The following is a 26026-nucleotide window of genomic DNA, read 5'->3' as shown; positions in this document are numbered from 1 at the left end:
TGTCAGGCAGCAAAAAAAGGGTTTTATTTCAATAGCAGTAGTTGAAAGACAAAGGCAGTTTTCTTCAAATGAAACAAAAACAAGTGATTTCAGTTCAGTAATAACATAACAGCAATAATATTACAGACCCCTGAACAGGCAGCTGTGTGTGAACAGGTCCATAGACTTCTTTGTGTTGAGTTCAGAAAAAAAGTGAGGATATCTCCTAATAAACTGGGTTTTATATTGGAAATGTTTTCTGTATATCCGTTTGATTAAAGAAACTCTGTGGGGACAATGTAACCGTTTTTCTCCATATCTACTAACCCATAGCAACCAATCAGCAGGGAGTATTGTCTGGTCTGCTGTCACGGTAACACACTCTGATTGGATACTGTAGGTCACTAGATCCAGAGCAAATATTACCCCTGTTATTGTATGACGTTATTTACAGCACCAGACAATACAGGACAGAGGGACAGTAGATACTTTTATTTTAACTTGATTTCACTTATTTCTACAGAACCATTGTGGGAGGTGAATAATACCCCTTCCCTGTTAGGGTCTCACCCTTATCTGTAAGCCTAAAACAGTTTTCCCATTATCAAAGGTAAAAAAGATAAACAATGATCCAGTGGGTGTTATTCTTACTGTTTAAATGAAAGAATATCCAAGACACATGACTATGGATTCCCTACTGGCCCTGGTCATGTTGAGTTGTACATTGTCCCTCTAATATAATCAGACCAGAGCCCTGGAAGAAGCAATGTTGTTATATACAAAAGCTGACGTTATATTGATTATATATATATACATTATATATATTCTTCTTCATTTAATGAAAGGGTCCCAATTGCTGGATTGAGATTTGTAAGGAACAATTTACTGAGGAACATTTTGGAGACCAGACAGGAGATCAGATGAAGCCATTACATTACTTTCAATCTCTCCCACGTGTGTTGGCATTTCTTTAGTGACTTTGTTCCAATATCCGCTGCAGGAAACCTCTTCCATGTGTTCAACACATCCACCTCCCCAAATGCAGTAATTGCTGAATTTATCCCAAGGAAACTGGAAATGCAGAGAGAAAAGGGACTGGTTTCCATCAGGTAATAACAGGGGAGTGTTGCTCAGTAACTGGGACATAAACATTGGGACCATGTGCAAATACCACCAGATATTTCATCTCCTGTCTCTTGTATAAGCTCAACTCCCCTATTTATATTTCCAGCAGGGCCAAATGTCTTTTCAAAGTAAATGGAATAAGTATCTTTGTTCCAGAAATTCTTTAAAGTCTGAAATGACAGATCCATTGGCTTTATAATCAGCAACATGTGCCAGATACCCCCTCACTGTCACCCGTCTGTAATGGCAAAGAATCTTTTATCATCATTGTGATCATTGTTGTCTTTAGCCATGGGAATGGCCAGAGTTGCAAGTGTTTCTCTCTGGGATACAATACATATGGCTCTAATGCTATAGACCCCCCTCCCTCCTGTATCTGCTCTGTAACCTGAACAAGCAGAAGTCAGTTGATTTCATATTAAAAGGAAAAGTACCTACCTGCCATCATAACAGCCTCAGCACAATCTAGTTTTTTGTCTTATTCTGGATGTTTCTGCAGAAGAATGTTCTTGTCACCTTGCTGCTCATAATACTTCCCTGTAGTGAATATGAAATGAAATATATTTGTCATTATTACAAACTCACAGAACTCACAGAACCAGCTCTTGGTCCCACTATCATAAAGCAACAGGGGCAAGTTATTTGGATGAAAGTCCCACTGGTAAAATAAGAGACAACAAACAAGAAAGCACCAACTATAAAGCAGCTCCAGCAGCAAAACTTACAGGACAGTTGTTGCCCATATGACACATGTAAGGCAATAAAAATCAAATCTCATTTTGGTCTTTAGTCATTGGAAAGATACACTGGTTCATTAAGGGCAATACAATTGTATAGGCAGATATTGGATAATATCAAGCAAAGTCCATGTTGGTGTGAGTCCTTAGACTATGGGCACAGGCTGACGGCTCTGGCTGTTGGGTCTTTTTTCAGGCTGAGAGTGAGAAGTGGATCCATACCATATACACACTTACACACACACAGTTACACACACCATAAACACACACAGTTACAAACACCATACACACACACACAGTTACACACAGTGGAGCTGAAGCTGAGATCACCCCAAAAAAGTGAAAGAACATCATCATTTTTTGGTGTTTATGCTAAAGGACTTTTTTTTTTGCAAAAGGCTCTTTTCTCATTGGTTTTGAAGGTCATGAAAGGAATTGCTCAGCCAAAGTTGTATAAATGGACGGCTCTAAAAGTACAATTTTGGCTCATCTTGACTTCTAACACAATAAAAAAGAAATGGAACATGGGAAATATCATCACAGAAAGAAAAAAGTGTTGAATAACTACTACTGAAGAAAAGAAGAATTTGTAGTAAAATGTTTCCCTTCTTCCCTTAATCCCTGTATTCAGTTTTTTTTCTGTACCCCCTTTGAAAAATTTGTATAAATAAATGATTAAAAAAAAAAGGAAAGAAGAATTTGTATTTCAAGCCTTTAGTTACTCTATCACAGCATTTAAGAACTTTGTCAAGTCTGTTACATTCACTTAATTGCGCAGCTTGAATAAAATCCTTCCATTGCATAACCCAAAGGTTGGACTGGATTCAGGGTCAGATTGGGGGGGCGCACCGGGGCGGCTGTCCAGGATTCCCCTCTGGACTCACCCGGCCACTATTTAGCGCCGCAACTTGTGTACGCTGGTGCGAATGCATATACGCGCACTACGTTTTTCAGGCGGTCGCGGCGGGAAGGAGCACAGAAATTCTGGATGTGGATCTGGGCCGACTCTCACTGGTTTTATTAAAGAAGATAAAAATTCTAACAGGCACACGGGCTGATTGGATTCAAGTCAATGGAACACTGAGCAGATCCGATTCTCTGAGCTTTCAACAATATCCAACAGCCTCTGTGTCCCTACCCTAAAGAAGTAGTGAAATAAATATATTTTTAAAAGAGGAGAGAACCAAAGACCTCACAGGTAATGACCACCTGGACAAGTCTCTTGTGTCTCTTATGAAGGGCCTCGTTGCAGTTGTCAGGTTTAATAGCATCTAAAATTAATGGACACGGTACTTTCAAGTCTCATCTTAAATGGGGTTTATGGGATAGTAGCAAATAAAAGATAATTGCATTAGGATTGGGGTCATTGTAATGAAGATCTGCAATATGTATTCTAATTGCAATGATATAGTGATCTAACATAGTGTCAGATTAGGGTGTTTTACCTTTTTCACGTATGAAAATCTTCTCAATGGGATTCCCCAAAGCCTCATGTGTTACATGGAGTTTAATATGTTTCTTATCTGAAGGTTTCTTGGTGTCACATGAGCTGATGATCCTGTAGGTGCCGTCACTGTTACTGTGGGTCTCGTTACTGATACGAGAGGCTTCACACTCTTTAAATGTAACATCCTTTATATTCTTAGTCCGACTCCAAATCACCCCAATGTTTTGTGGATAGAATTGGTCTATTTCTGCTCTTATTTTATCCCCTTCATGTGTGATGTTTATAACTGGAGCCCCTGCATATAAAAACCAATGAGTGAGGGAATCTCCTGAAATATCAGTTTATTAACATCTGCAACATCCTATATCACAATATGAACACTAATAATAATAATAATAAAGAGATCACAGAGATACTTAGATTTGAAATACATCAACCTGACTGATACAGGGACAAACCCAAGATACATCTCTTAGTGGAGATAGGGGCTATCACAGGGATTACCAGTCTATTCTGAAGCAAATCCTTCTGACAGCCCCAGTTAGGGGTCTTTTTGCTGGAGGGGAGGGATCAGATTCAGAACAAGGGGTTAATCCCTGTTATATCCCCACTCAACAGATCCCATGGATGGGGCAGATCCAGCATTTTTTTACACGGCGGTGCATATGCTTCAAATAAATTGATTATATGTGGATTTTCTTTACATAAGCCAATTAATTCTCTTTGGACTAATTGATAAGATGTGATGCATTGGGAAAGGGACCACTTGAGTAGACTTGTGTTGAGTGGTGATGGTTAGTTCTGGTTAGTGGGTTTCATTACAGAGGGGCTTAGGTAACACATTCTCTGGCAAGTAGAGCCCTGGTGGCATTTTAATCTTTGGGTTTCCTGAGGAACCAGGGTAATTGTACTGTATGAAATGTATCATTTATTCTCAGTATATGTGTGTGTGTGTGGGGGGGGGGGGGGAATTGTATGAAAATGTAAAATGTAAAAAGATGAGGTTAATGGCCGATTACCCTGGCATTAGTCAGTTTAACTTAATGAGCCAAAGTATATTTTCCATTTAAATGAGACCCCTTGGAATCTCATTGGCACTAGTTCCATGGCCAGAACACCAGCCTATGGGAACATTTCAGCCTTGGCCCATCCCATCTGTAACCCAATGTATGTGCCCTGCCCTGATATTCCTTCCCTCCACCAATCCCACCAGGCAGTGCAGCTACACTATATATATATATATATCTGCTCTATAAGCCTTTTCCCTTATACATTAATACTCACGTCTCACACTGAGGATCCCAGTGCTTCTCTCTAGGGGTTCCCCCAGACTGGGGTGTCCCACCCGGCAGATAAACTCCGCCCCCTGCTCAGTTGTTAGTGACACAGAGACAATGAGACTGACTGTGCAGGAGAAGGTCCCATCAGCTTCTCTCTTCTGCTCCATCTCTGGGATCTTGTATTTCTCACTGGGACACACAGAGAATAATTCCTGCCCTCCTGCTTCTCTCCTCAACCATTTCACCTCCAGAGCATCAGGGAAATACCCCCAGATCTTACACTGGAATTTGCCCTCTTTGCTGTGTATCAGGGTATCAGGATTTATTATCTCTTCCATCTGTGGGCGCCAGGGGAATTCTGTAACACAAAGACACATGGAGCAGTGTGAGAGGAACACAAAGTAATGTACAAGCTGAATAAAAGACTGATGAAACCCCACAAGCAGATATATTTCCCAGATAAATAGCATTAAATCAGTCAGGCCAAAAATGACAAGTTTACTGTCTCTTACAGCATGGACAGAACCCCCCCTTACTCGTTTCCCACTGCAGACAGACAAGGCTAAATGGTTCAGTTAAGTCTTAACTTGTGTTGTGGGTAATTAACCTAATTTTGGCTTAAGCAGTGTAACTTCCAATAAAAAAAAAACTTTATTTTTTTTCTTATTTTTTGCATATTCAAAGACTTTAGTGTTCCCCTTTGCTCACTGGCATATAAAAGAGTTAGTTGTTCCTCTCAGATATGCAACCCTTTTCCTTGTGAACTTGAAGGCATCACTCCCTAACACTTCTGGGGTCATTTACAATGTAAAGTGGAAAAAAACAGGTACAAACCACTGCCACGCTCAGCACCACTTGGAACAAATCTTTGTGCTCCTTAATGGAGATATTTGAGATGTGACAGAGTAGGAAACATCAGGAGATTATATATTTGAGTGTCATTGGCATAAAGCAAGGAAGCTGATGCTTTGGCCCAGAGATGTAGTGTATGTCAAGCATGGCCAAAGGACAGAGCCTTGATGGACCCCAATTGAGAGTAGTAGGTGGGTTGTAGAAGGTTTCAGCCAAAAAGAGATAGAGAGGGTCAGTAAGTGAGGTATCAGTGCATCCAGGAGAGTGTCAGACCCTGTATAACATTGGAGAGTAGCATTTGATGATTTACAGTGTCAAAGGCAGCAGAGAAGTGGAGGGATATTAATATGGATAATCATCCTTTAGATCTAGTAGCCAGAAGATCATTGGTTAGTGCCGTCTTAGCTGAATTTAATGGGAGAAAACCAGATTGAAGTAGGTCAAGTAAAGTTATTAGCTAGAATGTAAGTCAAACAATTATAGACAGCATGTTCTAAGAGTTTCTAGAGATAGGAAAGAGATTTGAGAGACATGATGGGGACAAATGGCCCCCAAAGTGTTTTTAGTAGACCTTTGTGACATTACCCTTAAACTACATTAGTCAGAAACTCTGTGTTGAGGGAAATAATCACATGTTCACCTCTTAATATCTCAATTAGACTGTTAAAACTGAAAACATGAAGCTCAAGTGGCCTTTGGACAGGAGTTCCCTTTATATGATGTACGTTGTTATATGTAACACAATGTAATTCATGTGTATTAACCAGTTGAATGTTTCAATATTTTCTGATAATATAATATTTACAAAGTCCCAAAACATGTACCATAGAGTTACCTTTATCTCGTACAGACAGTTCCTGCTGCTCCGGGCCAGTCATGGATTCATGTTTCCAGGTCACTCGCACTGTGAATCCAGGATCCTTGAGTAGTTGGCCAGGGATCTTACACTCACTCTCAGCATTGAATGCTTGGATAGAACTGCATGGAATTATCTTTGTATTGGACTCCATATCCTGGTAACATCCAACCCCACAGCTCCATCTGATCTGGATTTGTCTGGGATAAAACTCCTGCAGGACCAGGGAGTAGAGAAGATCTCCAGTCTCATTGATGGACAGTTTTATGGGCTGAGAGACCTGGGGCTGCCCTGGGAATAACAACACAGAGTTAGCTGGAGCAAAAGGCTGTAGGTGCAAGGGAACACTGGGAGAAATTTGCTTGCCATGATTTGTCCAAACACACACAAATTGCCTGCAAGTGTATATTCAACCTCTGGAAATTCATCTTTTGGCTAAATCCCATGACAAACATTTCAACAAACACTTATATATAATTCATACCAACTTTTTGAGCCATTTCAGGAGTTTTGGACCAATCTCCTCAGCTCAAGTTTTACCTGATAGTGGTACCATATTGGCACATCTCCTTATTGTTCTAACTCTGTGCTCTTGAATGCTGATACATACTTACAAATTCTAATAGTCAGCACTGTCTTGCCCATTATTGGGTCACATCTGTGGTATTGTCTCACCTACATATGGACCATTGGGAGATGTACATCACCAAACTTAGCCTTCTCAGCATTCTTATCCCTGCCCTCTAGATAAAGTACAACACTATGGAGCTGAGGGAGCACAGGGTAGAACAAAACTGATGAAGGTGACCACATGTGCCCAGATTTGGTCAAGTTGTTTAGCTAATTTCAGTCATACCACCTGTCTGGACATGTATGACTCCTCAAGGGGCAGTTTTCGGACAGGAGAGTTGAGTAGATCAGTGGGCTCCAAACCTCAAAGTCTGTGAGTGACAGTGAGTGCTGGAGCTGCTAAGCAAGTGTTGCATGTGATGAGTGTTAAGCAGTGTTAAAACCTTTTAAAGTGTTAAAAAGGCATTGGTGTTTGCTGTGCATGCTGGGAATGTTGGGTGCAAGGAGCGTGTAAATGCAAATAACTGACTTCTGTGTGTTCTGAGAGTATCTGACTGAGACAAACACCTTTTTCTTTTCTCTGTTTGGGGTAAACTGGTAGATACATTTTGTGCATTTATTTTGTCTTTAAAGGGAACATTTTATAAAAGATAATAAGGGGTTATTATTTTACTGCTGGTAGCAAACAGCATTTTTTCTCTTCCCTCTGGCTGCTAATTAAGGGGGAGGAGTTAAATTCTGATCAGGCTTAGTGTTCTTTAGTTTGAAACCTCAATAAGTCCTGACTGTACAGCGAGTGTTACAAGTGTTGACCAGCGATAAAACCTTGAGGTGTGAGAAACTAAAAAGGTGTTTGTGAGAAATTGCACTTGGGAGACTGTAAGTACCAGTGTAAATATAAGTGCAAGTGGGTTTGCTGGTATCACTCAGTGTCACATGTATGTGGTGTTGGAGCAGCAGTTCCAGGCAGTATTTACATGTGAGAGATGTCGCCGGGTTTTCATCTTGGAATCTGAACTGCAGACTCTAAGGGGGGAACTTGCAGCACTGAGAGTATCGGCAAACGAGGGGGGAGGAAAGGAGGCTCGCAGAGCAACCACTGGCAGGGGCTAGTGGAGTGGGGGGAGGAGAAGGGGCAGTGGAGGCTAATGAGGGAGGAAGGTTTGTGACAGTCAGGAGGGGAAGTAGGGGACAGAAGGGTAGGTAGGGGGGGCTGGTCCACAGCTTGTCCAAAACAGCAAATTCACAATTTTGGCTGAATATACTGGGGAGGAAAGCTCTGAACTGGCGTGTATGGAGCAGACTGACTCTCGGAGCACCCAGGGACGCAGTTGCTCTAAAACGGGTGGTAAGGGGAGTGCAAGGAAGGAAAGGCAGGAAGTTATAGGGGATTCAATTATTAGAAAGGTGGATAGTGTAATCTGTCGTAAGGCCTCTACATGCTAAACAGTCTCCTGCTTGCCTGGTGCTAGGGTTCTGCATGTGGTGGAACAGTCTGCTGCTTGCCTGGTGCTAGGGTTCTGCATGTGGTGGAACAGTCTGCTGCTTGCCTGGTGCTAGGGTTCTGCATGTGGTGGAACAGTCTGCTGCTTGCCTGGTGCTAGGGTTCTGCATGTGGTGGAACAGTCTGCTGCTTGCCTGGTGCTAGGGTTCTGCATGTGGTGGAACAGTCTGCTGATTGTCTGGTGCTAGGGTTCTGTATGTGGTGGAACAGTCTGCTGCTTGCCTGGTGCTAGGGTTCTGCATGTGGTGGAACAGTCTGCTGTTTGTCTGGTGCTAGGGTTCTGCATGTGGTGGAACAGTCTGCTGCTTGCCTGGTGCTAGGGTTCTGCATGTGGTGGAACAGTCTGCTGCTTGCCTGGTGCTAGGGTTCTGCATGTGGTGGAACAGTCTGCTGCTTGCCTGGTGCTAGGGTTCTGCATGTGGTGGAACAGTCTTCTGTTTGTCTGGTGCTAGGGTTCTGCATGTGGTGGAACAGTCTGCTGCTTGCCTGGTGCTAGGGTTCTGCATGTGGTAGAACAGTCTTCTGTTTGTCTGGTGCTAGGGTTCTGCATGTGGTGGAACAGTCTGCTGCTTGCCTGGTGCTAGGGTTCTGCATGTGGTGGAACAGTCTGCTGCTTGCCTGGTGCTAGGGTTCTGCATGTGGTGGAACAGTCTGCTGCTTGCCTGGTGCTAGGGTTCTGCATGTGGTGGAACAGTCTTCTGTTTGTCTGGTGCTAGGGTTCTGCATGTGGTGAAACAGTCTGCTGCTTGCCTGGTGCTAGGGTTCTGCATGTGGTGGAACAGTCTGTTGCTTGCCTGGTGCTAGGGTTCTGTATGTGGTGGAACAGTCTGCTGCTTGCCTGGTGCTAGGGTTCTGCATGTGGTGGAACAGTCTTCTGTTTGTCTGGTGCTAGGGTTCTGCATGTGGTGGAACAGTCTGCTGCTTGCCTGGTGCTAGGGTTCTGCATGTGGTGGAACAGTCTGCTGATTGTCTGGTGCTAGGGTTCTGTATGTGGTGGAACAGTCTGCTGCTTGCCTGGTGCTAGGGTTCTGCATGTGGTGGAACAGTCTGCTGCTTGCCTGGTGCTAGGGTTCTGCATGTGGTGGAACAGTCTTTTGTTTGTCTGGTGCTAGGGTTCTGCATGTGGTGGAACAGTCTCCTGCTTGCCTGGTGCTAGGGTTCGGCATGTGGTGGAACAGTCTGCTGCTTGCCTGGTGCTAGGGTTCTGCATGTGGTGGAACAGTCTTCTGCCTGGTGCTAGGGTTCTGCATGTGGTGGAACAGTCTTCTGTTTGTCTGGTGCTAGGGTTCTGCATGTGGTGGAACAGTCTGCTGCTTGCCTGGTGCTAGGGTTCTGCATGTGGTGGAAGAGTCTTTTGTTTGTCTGGTGCTAGGGTTCTGCATGTGGTGGAACAGTCTCCTGCTTGCCTGGTGCTAGGGTTCGGCATGTGGTGGAACAGTCTGCTGCTTGCCTGGTGCTAGGGTTCTGCATGTGGTGGAACAGTCTGCTGCTTGCCTGGTGCTAGGATTCTGCATGTGGTGGAACAGTCTTCTGTTTGTCTGGTGCTAGGGTTCTGCATGTGGTGGAACAGTCTGCTGCTTGCCTGGTGCTAGGGTTCTGCATGTGGTGGAACAGTCTGTTGCTTGCCTGGTGGTAGGGTTCGGTGGTGTGGCGGAACGAGTGGCCAGATTATTGGGAGGGGCTGGGGATGACCTGGGAGTTGGGGTACACATAGGTACCAATGACAAAGTTAGAGGAGGTGGTGAATTCCTCATGTACAGTTATAAAAAACTAGGTGTAAAGTTGAGGGCGAGGAGTTCCAAGGTCATTTTCTCAGAGATATTCCCTGTGTCATGAGCAACACTAAGGAGACAGCGGGAGCGTAGGGATATTAGTGCGTGGCTGAAAGTTTGGTGTAGGGAGGAGGTTGGGGGCACCTCAATGATGATGGGGCAGCTGTTTTGGGAGAGAAGATGGCTAGAGGGTTGGAGGAGATTGTAAACTATGTTTTGGGGGGGTTTCAGTAAAAGATTCAGTGGAAGACAGGTTAGATGAGATAGTGGGAAAATGGGGGAGGAGATTTGGTTGGGGGTTAAGGATAGGGAGGAGCACATGTCATATGTTCAATATGGGACCAGAATTAAATGTATGTTTATAAATGCAACGAGTCTGACTGGTAAAATGGGAGAGCTGGAGCTGCTGGAGGGAAAATATGATGTGATTGGCTGAAACATGGTTGAATGAGTCACATGACTGGGCAGTAAATATCAGTGGCTATACTTTGTTTCCCAGGGACAGAGGCAATAGAAAAGGAGGAGGGGTATGTCTGTATGTTAGGCAGGATTTAAATCTAATATAAAGGAGGAGGTTATGTTAGAAAATGAGGGGGCTGAAGTCTTATGGGTGGAGTTTTCACCAATTGTAATAAGTCCAGCAAATTAATTGTAGGAGTCGCTATAGACCCCCTAATGTAAGTGACGAGGAGAAGGAGAAGCTCCTGATGCAAATAGAAAAGGCTGCTAGTTTGGGTAAAGTAATGATAATGGGGGATTTTAATTAGCCAGATATTGACTGGAGCAACAGTACTGCCAGATCAGTTAATGGGAACAAGTTTATAAACTGTTACATGACAATTTTATGGCACAGGTTGTTGAGGAGCCAACCAGAAAAAATGCTATTGTGGATCTAGTGATCTCTAATGAGCCAGAACTTATAGCAAATGTGCAAGTCATTGAACCCCTGGGTAATAGTGACCATAATGTTATATCATTTAATGTCTGGTGCAAAAAACAAATATATACTACAGAGCATTGATTGGGGCATTAGGTTTTCAGCTAAAAACACAGAACAGAAATGGTTGTCCTTTAAAATGATATTAAATCATTACTGTTCTCAATTTATTCCCTTAAGGACTAAACGTAGAAGCTCTAAGAGTCATCCTGTGTGGCTTAATACAGAGGTAAAGAAGTTAATGGGAAAGAAGAGAAAGGCATTTAATAACTACAAATCTGTAGGGACAGAAGCTGCATTTAATGAATATAAACACTGTAATAAATCCAGCATTATGAGCAGCAATCAGCATGGCTTTATGAAGGATAGGTCATGTCAGACTAATTTGATTGCTTTTTATGATGAGGTAAGTAAGATTCTGGATAGTGGGGGGGGCAGTAGATCTATTTGGATTTTGCCAAAGCGTTTGATACTGTGCCCCACAAACGACTGCTTTCTAAACTAAGGTCTGTTGGGCTTAATGAAGTCGTTTGCACATGGATAGGAAACTGGCTACAGGATCAGGTACAGAGGGTGGTTGTTAATGGGACATTCTCTACTTGGAGTAAGGTTCTTAGTGGGGTCCCTCAGGGCTCAGTATTGGGTCCACTTTTATTTAACTTGTTCATTAATGACTTAGGGGAGGGGATTGTAAGTAATGTATCAGTGTTTGCAGATGAGACAAAACTATCAGCCCAATTAATTCCATCCAGGATGTGGCACTTGCAACAGGATCTTGACTAACTGGCAATCTGGGCAGCTAAGTGGCAAATGAGATTCAATGTTGATAAATGTAAAGTCCTGCACCTGGGATGTAACAATATCCACTTATACCCTTAATGGGACTGCACTAGGCAAATCCATAATGGAGACGGAGCTTGGAGTCCTTGTAGATAATAAACTTGTCTGTAGCAAGTAATGCCAGTCAGCAGCATCAAGGGCAAATAAGGGCTTGACTTGTATTAAATGGGGCAGAGAGTCGCGGGAGGAGGGGGTCCCACTGTATAGAGCACTGGTAAGGCCCCATCTAGAATATGCCCTACAGTTTTGTCTCCATCACTCAAACAGGACATTATTGTATTAGAGAGGGGACAGAGAAGGGCAACTAAGCTGGTAAAGGGAAAATCTTAGCTATGAGGAAAGACTGGCCAAATTGGGGATGTTCACGCTGGAGAAGAGGCGCTTAAGGGGAGATATGATAACTATGTATAAATATATAAGGGGATCATATAATAATCTCTCTAATGATTTATTTACCAGTAGGTCTTTCCATCTGACACAAGGTCACCCATTCCGATTAGAAGAAAAGAGGTTCCGCCTAAATATTGGGAAGGGGTTTGTTACAGTGAGAGCTGTGAAGATGTGGAATTGTCTCCCTGAATCTGTTGTACAGGCTGATACATTAGATAGGTACAAGGAAGGGTCGGATGCTTTATTCACCAGTAGCTCCTCCCAGCAGACAGGAGGGAGCCAATGAGATTAGAGGAGGGAAAGGGGTGTTACAGGGAGAGCTGGGAAGTGAATCAGGGGTACAGGCTGATACATTAGATAGGTACAAGGAAGGGTCGGATGCTTTATTCACCAGTAGCTCCTCCCAGCAGACAGGAGGGAGCCAATAAGATTAGAGGAGAGAAAGGGGTTTACAGGGAGAGCTGGGAAGTGAATCAGGGGTACAGGCTGATACATTAGATAGGTACAAGGAAGGGTCGGATGCTTTATTCACCAGTAGCTCCTCCCAGCAGACAGGAGGGAGCCAATGAGATTAGAGGAGGGAAAGGGGTGTTACAGGGATAGCTGGGAAGTGAATCAGGGGTACAGGCTGATACATTAGATAGGTACAAGGAAGGGTCGGATGCTTTATTCACCAGTAGCTCCTCCCAGCAGACAGGAGGGAGCCAATGAGATTAGAGGAGGGAAAGGGGTGTTACAGGGAGAGCTGGGAAGTGAATCAGGGGTACAGGCTGATACATTAGATAGGTACAAGGAAGGGTCGGATGCTTTATTCACCAGTAGCTCCTCCCAGCAGACAGGAGGGAGCCAATGAGATTAGAGGAGGGAAAGGGGTGTTACAGGGAGAGCTGGGAAGTGAATCAGGGGTACAGGCTGATACATTAGATAGGTACAAGGAAGGGTCGGATGCTTTATTCACCAGTAGCTCCTCCCAGCAGACAGGAGGGAGCCAATGAGATTAGAGGAGGGAAAGGGGTGTTACAGTGAGAGCTGGGAAGTGAATCAGTGGTACAGGCTGATACATTAGATAGGTACAAGGAAGGGTCGGATGCTTTATTCACCAGTAGCTCCTCCCAGCACACAGGAGGGAGCCAATGAGATTAGAGGAGGGAAAGGGGTGTTACAGGGAGAGCTGGGAAGTGAATCAGGGGTACAGGCTGATACATTAGATAGGTATAAGAAGGGGTTGGATGGTGTTTAGCAAGTGAGGGAATACAGGGATATGGGAGAGAGCTCATAGTACAAGTTGATCCAGGGACTGGTCCCATTGCCAGAGGCTAATCTGAACTTCTTAGACAAATTGGAGAGGCTTCAAATGGGGTGTTTGCCTTCCTTTGGATCAACAGGCAGTTAGGCAGGTTAAAACAGTTAAAAGGTTTAACTTGATGGATGTGGATGTGTCTTATTTCAAACTAACTTACTATGTTACTATGTTATAGGTCAGTGCCATCAACTTTTAATAACCTAGCAACATCCCTGCAATCCACAATGAAGCACAATCTGACCACCACCTCCATATTAACCCTTTAACACAAGACATTTTATCTATAGGGCTGCATTTAACTCAGAGATGTAGAATCCATGGCACTGGCACGTCAGTTCATCACTGTGGAGCCTACAATATTCAGCATTTAATGAATTAAGGAAGTAATTTGCTTACGTAAAATGTAGGAATATTGCAGTTTTCTCTCTTTGATTTTCCCCCCACAGACAAACCTGCAGGAAACCTCAATGTTCTCATGTTTCTGGGCATCGGGTTTGAAGCTCAAAGTGGCAAGGACATTATGTAGCCCTCCTGCTTCCAGTCTGTCTGTTCTCATGGAATATTCCTCAGTTAGTAGTGTATCACTTTCTCCAGACGTGGTCAAGCTCTCTGGTACCGAACCTTTTCCTTTCGAATTATCTGTCTCTTTCCAGATCACCTTCCTCTTCTCTTTGCTCTTTGTATCACTGTTATTTATCACTGCCCATGTCACCTGGGGGTCTTTTGGCCAGTTGGAGGCCACACAGTACAGGGTCAACTTCTCTCCATCATCCGACATCAGTTTGTGTATTGGACTCACTCGGACCCTCAGGAAATCTGCACAAGGAATCACATGCAAACACCTGACTTATCTCCCAAGAATCTTGTATTGTACACCCAAATACATCAGACTTTTGTTATATGCCCTCCTTTATTCACAAATATACCATCATTTCAAAGAACCCCCCAGTGAGGTTAAAGAAATCCCCATGGCCTTAAAATTAATCTATTCAAGGCATACATATACATATACTGTATATAGCTTATTTAGTACTATTAGACTGATCTTAGCACAACTGCCCACCAAAGGTCTTTCTTGTGTTTCCACAAAGAAGTCCAAATAACACTTAAAAAACAACTAAACTGATTCAAATTACAAATTACAATGATCAGTCTAATTTATGAGATTCCTTTAATCTACTGCTGTCATAACCACGTTAAGGGGCAGATTGTATAAAAGGTCAAAGAGAAAATTTCAAAAATGCTAAATTTTTAAAATGCAAATTTTCAAATTCTTTTGTGAAATTTGACTAGGGAATAGTTAAAAAAAATTAGAATTTGATTTTCAAAATTTATCATACACTGGCCCTATAAGAATTCGACTATTCGCCACCTTAAACCTGCCACATTGCTGTTTTAGCCTATGGGGGACCTCCTGGGATCAATTTGGAGTTCTTTGCTGGCTTCCTGACATTCGAGTTTTAAAACTCAAATTGAATTCTATTCAAATGTTCAAGTCAATCCTATTCACCTGAGTTTTAAAAAATTAGAATTAATTAATACATTTCGATTGGTCAGATTTTGGTCGAATTTCGAGTTCATGGGGGCTTAAAGGAACAGTAACGTCAAAAAATAAAAGTGTTTTAAAGTAATGAAAATGTAATGCAGTGTTGCCCTGCACTGGTAAAACTGTTGTGCTTAAAAACACTACTATTGTTTATATAAATAAGATGCTTTGTAGCAATGGGGGCAGCCATTCAAAGGTGAAAAAGCTCAAGTTACACAGCAGATCACAGATAAGCTCTGTCTGTCCAATGGTGTTATCTGTTATCCATTAGTTATCCTGTGCCATATAGCCATTTTTCAATTTCCGCCATTGCTCCACAGCAGCTTGTTTATATCAACTATAGTAGTGTTTCTGAAGCAAACAGATCAGAGATCAGTTGTATCAGTGCAGGGCAACACTACATGATATTTTCATTACTTTAAAACAGTTACATTTTTTGGTGTTACTGTTCCTTTAAAAAAACTCTGATGAACTCTAAATTCAACCCTTGATAAAGTGTTATCCGATCGGTCTTCCCCCAATAAATGTTTCAGCTGCAAGTTTCCTTTATGGCTACTGATGTTTAATGCAGAACAGTCTCTGATCTCTTTATGTCGGCTTCATGGCTTTTAGACATTTTCTCTTCAATCCCCGTTTGAGAGTCAATATTTGGTCCCAAGAAGCTCATAACAAAGCTGCAGCTATATGAGAGTGCTCCTATCTTAGCCAGAATTCCAAGGGCAAGTAAGACATGCTCATTCCAAGGCACCTCTGATCTTCAGTCTGTGCTTTAACACTACCCTGAGTTCTATACCAATACCCACCCCCCAAGGGGCAATCCTTAGTGGTTTACAAAACCCTAGATAATCTCTTTTACCCAGTATAATATAGAGCCCTGGTATCATGGTAAAAGCCTTCAACTCTCCAGTTACTCTTGATAATCCAACCTGTTCTTCCTCTTTCATTCCCTCTAAATTCTGCCCAATCTTTTCTGCATTCTATAAATATAGAGACATTGGACACCAGACCTGACAAAACTAGAGCAGATCTGCAATTCCAGTTTGATGCCCAGGAAACCAACTAATAACCAGAAGCCACAGCGTTCCCAATAGGAGTCGTATATCAACATATACTGTGTACAATTTTTATTGTAAAGTAATTATATGAAATAAAATAACAACTTACTTTTCAGGGTTATAAAGATGAACCAGAACAGCAAGAGCCCTGGAAACAAGAGAACGGCAACTATTGTACCATAATAATGTCTGTAATCTGAAATAAAAAATGGAATCTGGTATCATTTTCACAAAGATTCCTCCCATTGGGGTAACTCTGGTAACTATAGAGGAGTAAAGGGGATAGAGATATGATATTCTGTATATGTTTAGTTGTTGACCAAATCCAACCATTATTAATATGTAACTGTCTGTAAATAAACATTTTCTTAGCCACCCTATTATTGCTACTTGCTCTTCACCTGTGTCAGTACTGTGTTTCTTCCTTGCAAATCATTTACTCTGTAGTTAAGAGATAACAGAACCCAGGCCCAGATGAAATGGAACTCACTCTTTGTAATTTGTAGTGTCTCTGTGACTGGCTGGTACAAAGTCTCATGATAGGCCTCACATGTGATGTTTGCCAGTTGGGTCTCAGGACCTGAAGTGACCCGGTAATATGACTCCTTTATAGAACCTCCACCGTCACTTGTCCTGGGCTCCTCAACCCTCACCCCATCCATAAGCCACTTAATCTGCACCGGCTCTGGGGAGAAGCCACTTGCTTCACATACAAAGATCTTCTCTGAGTGTCCCTCAACCTTGGAGGAGAACATTCGCACTGATGGAGGGACTGTGGAGAAAATGCCATTTGGTTATTATTGTTTCAGCTTCACTTCCTCTGGTTAAGGACACTTAACTTAGAGGTCTCAAATGAGCCTATACCCCACCTCTAGAACCCAGAAACTTAATTTGCCTCCTATGGAGCAAATCTCTTGTTGCTTCCATTTGCATCAGGTCAGAGCATGTTACCAAGAGCTAACACTAAAACCTCCATAGTTTCTGGACAATGTATTGGTCAAAATCCAGCTCATCTCACAATTTGGAGACCAGCCCATCATAAGAACCTGTGTGTAATAATTCTGGTTACTAGAGCTTTCAGTGGATGGATGTAGTCTCTGGCCAAAACAAGTGGCACTTACCTCCAAACACCATCTTAAAACTGTCAGTCAGAGGTGTAGGATGGGATTCATGTTGCACCTGACACCCAATAACCAGATTATCTTGGGTCTCCGAGGGGAGGAGGGTCACACTGCTGTTCACTCGGAATGTTCCATCCTCATTCTGCCGGGGTGTCCCCGGGGCCGATCTAGTTAAAGGCTTTCCGTTCAGCAGCCAAGTGACAGTGATGGATTGTGGGTAGTAATCAGTGACCAAACACTGGAGGGCTCCTTCCTCCTTCTTAATAAGTGTTTTCTTTACTATACGGACCCCTGGAACAGCTTAAACAAGACAAATAATATGAGAATATTCTGCCCTCTGTACAGACCCCCCACTGCACCTAAAGTGCTACTTATTATTGATAGGGTTAGAGTATCCCTGTTTCTGGGACCAATCATCATTAATCCTGTACATAATGTTCTTACCTTGAACCCTAAAACTGATCTTCTTTTCTTGTCTGCTGGGACTGTGAATGACCAGACACCTGTAGGTCCCTTCATCTGAGATGGTCACATTGGAGAGAGTGATGGAAGCATTGCCTTGCAGAAAGCCCTTCTCATCAACTGTCACCCTCGAGTGGATGATTTCCTTGCCCTTGTTGTCATATCTCAAAATCTCTGTATCCCCAAAGTACCAAAATATAGCAAGGAAATTGGCCATAATCTGGAGATTTTTCTCCTGAAATGTGCAGGGCAGGAGCACAGTAGATCCCAACAAAGCCTGCTGGGATGGAGGAGCGATCACTTCCAGCCCTAAAACTGAGACCCAGCGAGAGAGAAAGAGTTTTGAACAACATATTCTGGATATTACTTATAATGCTCCTCTATTCATTGACACATCCCTCCTTCTAATGTAACTCTCTCTATAGAACCCCATTCGTCCACACCCCATTAGATAAGAGGACAGACATGTAGGCCGAGGACAGACAGCAGGAAGAAAAGGTCCCTCTCTGGTACAAAGATAAAGAAGGGCTGCAGTAATACTGAAATACAGAAGGAAAATACATTAAATGGAAAAGCAGAAAAACCAAGAGGAAGGAGAGAGCACAGGCAGCACAACAAGGACAGACCGCTGGAACTAAAGATAAATGACGAATTGTGATGAAAAAAGGAAAAAATACTGAAGAGAACAGGAGTAAAAGTGTGTAAGAGCTGAGAGGCATCAACCAACAGAAACACAACTGAAGATTTAGGGCACCACAAACTAAATTTTCTGGAGGTTCAGTTATTTGGGTGCAATTTCTTGGTTGGGAGGAGGGATCCCCAAAACACTGATGGGCAAGTAGAATTTCTTAAGGTACAATACCTGGTGACGCCAATTTTTTATCACCTACCTAAATTACATAAGGAAACACGCCCCCCTGTGGGTAGACCAATCATATCAGGAATAGGTTCTTTGGGTGAACCATTGGCACAACGTGTGGACACATATTTACAACCATTAGTATTACAACTACGTAGCTATATTAGAAATAACCAACAAATTCTAAACTATAGTCCATATTTGGAAGAGCCACTTTGTCTGGACTTCTCTGGACGTTGTGTCTCTGTATACCTGTATTTCTCATGATATTGGTCTCAGAGCTATAAATTACTATTTTAAAAATGACAGCACCTATCCAACACATCTGCAATCTTTTTAATTGGATGCAATAGAATTCTTTCTTACACATAATTACTTCATATACAACAACAAATATCTACAACAACGAGGCACGGCAATGGGGGCAAAATCTTACCATGGCTTGATGGGAAGAACAATATATCTACAATATAGATAATCCCTTCAAAAAGCATATCTTTTTTTGGTCGCTATATTGACGATTTAATCATTATTTGGCAAAGTTCCTTTAATGAGATTCAAAAGTTTGTGGAATATGACAACCTCTTGCCACCCCAAACATGTAATTAAGGCAATATCTTTTGGACAATTTATGAGGTTCCGGAGGTTGTGTACAGATACCGAATTTATTTCCCAGTCCCACACTTTACGACAAAAAGTGTGGGACTTTTGGGGAAGCTAGTGTAGACGGGGCAGTGGGGTTAGTAAGGGGTCATGGGGGAGGAGTGAGGGGGGCATACAGTTTACTAAGGAGGTCCCTCTGTTACAAGGAAAACAGAATAATACTAACTTAACGTATAATTCTCCACTAAGTAATGCAAATTTCAAAAGTAAAAGTAGTAACCTCGGCTGTATGCTGCAAATGCACGGAGTTTGTCAGGTAAAATGGGAGACCTGGAATTAATTGCTCTAAACATTATGATATAATTGGTATCACTGAGACCTGGTGGGATGAAACGTGACTGGATTGTGAATTTAAATGGTTACACCCTTTTTAGGAGGGACAGAGGGATTAAATAGCGGGTGGAGGAGTGTGTTTGTATGTAAAGCCTGAATTAAAGCCATGCGCTAAAGAAATAACAATAGCTGCCACTGGTGAGGGTGTAGAATCCCTCTGGGTAGAGATTTTGACTGGGCAAAAGGTAACAAAAAGAATTCTCATTGGTGTATGTTATAAACCACCTGGTATAAGTGTCGAGTATGAAGCCCAGCTACTCTTGCAGATACAAGAGGCTTCACAGCTGGGTCACGTTGTTACTATGGGTGACTTCAATTATCCAGACATTGACTGGGGTAATGGGGTTGCTAAGACAGAAAAAGCTAGTAGGTTTGTAAATATGCTGAATGACAACTTTTTATTCCAGCTCGTTCAAGAACCTACTAGGAATAACTCTCTTTTGTACCTGTAATAACTAATAATACTGAACTCATCTCTAACATTTGTGTGGGTGAGGGGCATTTAGGGAATAGTGATCATAACATGGTCTCCTTTGAGATTCTGTTACAGAAGCAATTCTATAAGGGACCAACTAAAACACTACATTTCAGATGTTCAAACTGTGACAGTATAAGGGCATCTCTGTGACATATTAAGTGGGAAATGCTTTTCACAGGGTTAAACACAGAACAAAAATGGGAAATCTTTATAATAAATCTACTTGTCAGTATATTCCACTTGTAAGCAAGGAACGTCGTTGCAAAGCAAAACCTTTTTGGTTCAATAGAAGCGTTGGTGTTGAGGTGGGTAAGAAAAGACCTGCTTTTAAGGCTTTCAAGTTAGCTGGTACAGCCGAAACATTTATAAGGTACAAGGAGGCCAATAAATCATGCAAAGAAGCTATAAGGCAAGCTAAAATTGCTATAGAAAAGGATATTGCAGCAAGCAGTAAAAAAAATCCCAAATTATTTTTTAAATATGTTAATAGTAAAAAAATGAAGCAGGAAGGGGTGGGACCCTTACTATCAGAGGGGGGTCAGCTGGTTGATGAAAACAAAATAAAAGCGCAGATTCTGAACTCATATTTTTCATCTGTCTACACAAATGAGGAACCAGTAAGTGAAGGTTTCCTTCTTAACAGTCCCAATTCTAGTAATACAACTAATGATGCATGGTTCACACATGAGGAAATTCAAAAGAGACTAGAACATGTTAAGATAAACAAAGGTCCAGGGCCAGATGGTATTCATCCCAGGGTAATTAGCGAGCTTAGCTCTGTGATTGCCAAACCTCTTTACTTAATTTTTCAGGATTCATTGAGATCTGGCATAGTGCCGAGAGACTGGCAAATTGCTAATGTGGTGCCTCTATTCAAAAAAGGATCCCGTTCTCAGCCTCAAAACTATAGGCCAGTTAGTCTGACGTCAGTGGTAGGAAAGCTTTTCGAAGGGTTAATAAAGGATAAGATACTGGACTTCATAGCAAATCATAATACTATGAGTTTGTGCCAGCATGGTTTTATGTGTAATAGATCTTGCCAGACTAACTTAATTTCTTTTTATGAGAATGTAAGTAGAGACCTGGATTCTGGGATGGCAGTGGATGTGATTTACTTAGACTTTACTAAAGCATTTGATACAGTGCCACACAGAAGGTTACTGGTTAAATGAAGGAATGTTGGCCTGGAACATAGTATTTGTACCTGGATAGAGAACTGGCTAAAAGATAGACTACAAAGAGTGGTGGTAAATGGAACATTTTCTAATTGGACCAGTGTTGTTAGTGGAGTACCGCAGGGCTCTGTACTAGGTCCCTTGCTTTTCAACTTGTTTATTAATGACCTGGAGGTGGCCATTGAAAGTACTGTTTCTATTTGTGCAGATGAGACTAAATTGTGCAGAACTATAGGTTCCATGCAGGATGCTGCCACTTTGCACAGTGATTTGTCTAAACTGGAAAACTGGGCAGCAAACTGGAAAATGAGGTTCAATGTTGATAAATGCAGGTTATGCACTTTGGCAAAAATAATATAAATGCAAGTTCTACACTAAATGGCAGTGTGTTGGGAGTTTCCTTAAATGAGAAGGATCTTGGGGTCTTTGTAGATAACAAGTTGTCTAATTCTGGGCAGTGTCATTCTGTGGCTACTAAAGCAAATAAAGTTCTTGTATAAAAAATGGCATTAACTCAAGGGATGAAACATAATTGTGTCTCTTTATAGGTCCCTGGTGAGGCCTCATCTGGAGTATGGGGGCAGTTTTGGACTCCAGTCCTTAAGAGGGATATAAATGAGCTGGAGAGAGTGCAGAGACTAAGTGCAACTAAACTGGTTAGAGGGAGGGAAGAGTTAAATTATGAGGGGAGACTGACAAGGTTGGGGTTGTTTTCTCTGGGGGAAAAAAGGCGCTTGTGAGGGGACATGATTAGACTTTACAAGTACATTAGAGGACATTATAGACAAATAGCAGGGGACCTTTTTACCCATAAAGAGAATCACGTACCAGAGGCCTCCCCTTCAGACTAGAGGAAAAGAAGTTTCATTTAAAGGAACAGAGTAGGGGGTTCATCACAGTGAGGACAGTGAGGTTGGGGAATGCACTGCCGGGTGATGATTCAGTTAATGACTATAAGAGGGACTTGGATGATTTCTTGGACAGACATAATACAAAGGCTATTGTGATACTAAACTCTATAGTTAGTATAGATATGGGGATATATCATTTATGTGACAGTAGGGAGGGGTGTGTGTATGGGGCTGGGTTTTCATTTGGAGGGGTTGGACTTGATGGACTTTGTCTTTTTTCAACCCAATTTAACTGTGTAACTAACTATGTAACATTAAGAAAACAAAAACATTCACTTCAAATGTTACCAGTCATGAATACATTATCAAATGGTACATTAATTGTAACACAGAGTTTGTAGTTTATCTATTGGAATACAGTACCTGCCATATTCAATGTAGGTCAAACCTCTCATCCACTCAATGCAGATGCAAATGAATGTAAAGAATCCATAATAAACTGTATTATAATTGTGTATAACTACTGACAGCAAAGTAATGTCATATATTCCTTCATAGTCCAACAAAAATCAAATGAAAAGGAAGCAAAGAGCTAAAGGGGTCTTACATTACCCCAATGAGGGACATAACTTCTATATATCATCCCACAGCCACGTTGTTATTCTATTCACCCCCAGTCCTTCTAATCTACTGTCATATATTATTCAGAGACATATATACTGGTACCCCTGGAACTATAGCAGGGTGACACCCCAATGTTTCTATATATCTGTAACCTTGTTATGAGCTAAGGGGGCCCAGTCTGAAGGTCAGTTAGGGGGAGATTTGGGGTGAGTGCTTATTTGTACCCTGGGTACCCCTGGAACTATAGCAGGGTGACACCCCAATGTTTCTATATATCTGTAACCTTGTTATGAGCTAAGGGGGCCCAGTCTGAAGGCCAGTTAGGGTGAGATTTGGGGTGAGTGTTTATTTGTACCCTGGGTACCCCTGGAACTATAGCAGGATGACACCCCAATGTTTCTATATATCTGTAACCTTGTTATGAGCTAAGGGGGCCCAGCCTGAAGGTCAGTTAGGGGGAGATTTGGGGTGAGTGTTTATTTGTACCCTGGGTACCCCTGGAACTATAGCAGGGTGACACCCCAATGTTTCTATATATCTGTAACCTTGTTATGAGCTAAGGGGGCCCAGTCTGAAGGCCAGTTAGGGGGAGATTTGGGGTGAGTGATTATTTGTACCCTGGGTACCCCTGGAACTATAGCAGGGTGACACCCCAATGTTTCTATATATCTGTAACCGTGTTATGAGCTAAGGGGGCCCAGTCTGAAGGTCAGTTAGGAGGAGATTTGGGGTGAGTGCTTATTTGTACCCTGGGTACCCCTGGAACTATAGCAGGGTGACTGTTACCCCAATGTTTCTATATATCTGTAACCTTGTTATGAGCTAAGGGGGCCCAGTCTGAAGGCCAGTTAGGGGGAGATTTGGGGTGAGTGATAATTTGTACCCTGGGTACCCCTGGAACTATAGCAGGGTGACACCCCAATGTTTCTATATATCTGTAACCTTGTTATGAGCTAAGGGGGCCCAGTCTGAAGATCAGTTAGGGGGAGATTTGGGGTGAGTGTTTATTTGTACCCTGGTTACCCCTGGAACTATAGCAGGGTGACACCCCAATGTTTTCTATATATCTGTAACCTTGTTATGAGCTAAGGGGGCCCAGTCTGAAGGTCAGTTAGGGGGAGATTTGGGGTGAGTGTTTATTTGTACTCTGGGTACCCCTGGAACTATAGCAGGGTGACACCCCAATGTTTCTATATATCTGTAACCTTGTTATGAGCTAAGGGGGCCCAGTCTGAAGGTCAGTTAGGGGGAGATTTGGGGTGAGTGTTTATTTGTACTCTGGGTACCCCTGGAACTATAGCAGGGTGACACCCCAATGTTTCTATATATCTGTAACCTTGTTATGAGCTAAGGGGCCCAGTCTGAAGGTCAGTTAGGGGGAGATTTGGGGTGAGTGTTTATTTGTACTCTGGGTACCCCTGGAACTATAGCAGGGTGACACCCCAATGTTTCTATATATCTGTAACCTTGTTATGAGCTAAGGGGGCCCAGTCTGAAGGCCAGTTAGGGGGAGATTTGGGGTGAGTGATTATTTGTACCCTGGGTACCCCTGGAACTATAGCAGGGTGACACCCCAATGTTTCTATATATCTGTAACCGTGTTATGAGCTAAGGGGGCCCAGTCTGAAGGTCAGTTAGGAGGAGATTTGGGGTGAGTGCTTATTTGTACCCTGGGTACCCCTGGAACTATAGCAGGGTGACTGTTACCCCAATGTTTCTATATATCTGTAACCTTGTTATGAGCTAAGGGGGCCCCAGTCTGAAGGCCAGTTAGGGGGAGATTTGGGGTGAGTGATAATTTGTACCCTGGGTACCCCTGGAACTATAGCAGGGTGACACCCCAATGTTTCTATATATCTGTAACCTTGTTATGAGCTAAGGGGGCCCAGTCTGAAGATCAGTTAGGGGGAGATTTGGGGTGAGTGTTTATTTGTACCCTGGTTACCCCTGGAACTATAGCAGGGTGACACCCCAATGTTTCTATATATCTGTAACCTTGTTATGAGCTAAGGGGGCCCAGTCTGAAGGTCAGTTAGGGGGAGATTTGGGGTGAGTGTTTATTTGTACTCTGGGTACCCCTGGAACTATAGCAGGGTGACACCCCAATGTTTCTATATATCTGTAACCTTGTTATGAGCTAAGGGGGCCCAGTCTGAAGGTCAGTTAGGGGGAGATTTGGGGTGAGTGTTTATTTGTGCCCTGGGTACCCCTGGAACTATAGCAGGGTGACACCCCAATGTTTCTATATATGTGTAACCTTGTTATGAGCTAAGGGGGCCCAGTCTGAAGGCCAGTTAGGGGGAGATTTGGGGTGAGTGTTTATTTGTACCCTGGGTACCCCTGGAACTATAGCAGGGTGACACCCCAATGTTTCTATATATCTGTAACCTTGTTATGAGCTAAGAGGGGGACAAGACTAGAGGGGAGTGAAACAACAGAACTCAGTGAATGAGTAAAAGAAGGGGGATAATAGAATTAATAAGATCGACTGGAGGGAGACGGTTTGAGGGGAGGAGGGGAGGGAGAATAGAGAAAAAGAATGGGAGCAGCTGTCGTGGGAAAGAAGGAATAAGGGCAGAGTTGGGGGTACAGAGGGGGAGGGAGATGAAGAAGTGAATATAAGAATAGGATTGGTGGGGGGCAGGGAAGGGAGAATATACTGATAGGGAGACAAGAGGGAGGGGTGGGTGCAGGGAACAGGGACACGGTGCAGAGACAATAATACTAATGATACTACTAATACTAATAGTATAATACTAATATTACTAATAATACTAATAATACTAATAATACTAATAAGTATAAGTGTGAGTGTATATGAGGGGGGTGGTACTTACCCGCCCCGGGCAGAATAAGGAAAAATCGAAGCCACATTTGCCACATGATTCCTGGGAAGAGACAGAGATTCTCAAAGTGAAAGTGAAAGTCCCTGGATATGAGGAAACACCCAAAATTGTTACAATGTATCACAACTATCCGGGAATGGGGGGAGGGGATCTGATATTTGGGTACATCAGGGTTGGAGTAAGAAATAGTCACCCCCTGCACCCACAAAGTTTTCAGTTCCAGTGACATTTCCCTAATGGGCAGAATTGGGGAGCAGCTCAGTGAAAAGGAGGTTCAGTCACTGCCTGGACTTTACCATTAAATCACATGGGGGATCACCAGGGTTGCCACCTAAATTTATGGTTGATCCCAATATTATTAATAGGGAATAAAGCTAAATATATAGGAAGGTCAGTGATCCCAATGTTATTAATAGGGAAT

At 42.6% G+C, this 26026-nt stretch overlaps 1 protein-coding gene across 2 annotated transcripts; it reads right to left on the bottom strand.

The window, feature by feature from the left end:
• Positions 1 to 6: 6 nt before the first annotated feature.
• LOC108703910 lies at positions 7 to 25678 on the bottom strand. 2 transcript variants are annotated; one of them, XM_041575910.1, is made up of 11 exons: positions 25597 to 25678; positions 17759 to 18091; positions 17315 to 17614; positions 16684 to 16965; positions 16303 to 16389; positions 13989 to 14408; positions 6256 to 6567; positions 4573 to 4926; positions 3287 to 3583; positions 1543 to 1641; positions 7 to 1274 (listed from the first exon to the last, which is right to left on the bottom strand). In XM_041575910.1, the coding sequence occupies exons 1-10, from the start codon at positions 25640 to 25642 to the stop codon at positions 1583 to 1585; spliced, it is 2490 nt and encodes an 829-aa protein (XP_041431844.1). In that variant the 5' UTR covers positions 25643 to 25678; the 3' UTR covers positions 7 to 1274; positions 1543 to 1582. The 2 variants fall into 2 exon arrangements, with proteins under 2 accessions (XP_041431844.1, XP_041431843.1); XM_041575909.1 differs by having other exon boundaries at positions 7 to 1050.
• Positions 25679 to 26026: the final 348 nt, after the last annotated feature.

Source organism: Xenopus laevis, chromosome 9_10L (genome assembly GCF_017654675.1).
Source record: "Xenopus laevis strain J_2021 chromosome 9_10L, Xenopus_laevis_v10.1, whole genome shotgun sequence".
NCBI lineage: Eukaryota > Metazoa > Chordata > Amphibia > Anura > Pipidae > Xenopus > Xenopus laevis.
This window is presented reverse-complemented; position numbering and strand designations above follow the sequence as displayed.

Coding starts and splice junctions, on each gene's coding strand:
- LOC108703910 (XM_041575910.1), bottom strand. CDS start 25,642: ATGTGGCAAATGTGGCTTCGATTTTTCCTTATTCTGCCCGGGGCGG. Junction 18,092..25,596: donor CCTTATTCTGCCCGGGGCGG/GTAAGTACCACC, acceptor GCTGGGTCTCAG/TTTTAGGGCTGGAAGTGATC. Junction 17,615..17,758: donor GATCAGTTTTAGGGTTCAAG/GTAAGAACATTA, acceptor GTCTTGTTTAAG/CTGTTCCAGGGGTCCGTATA.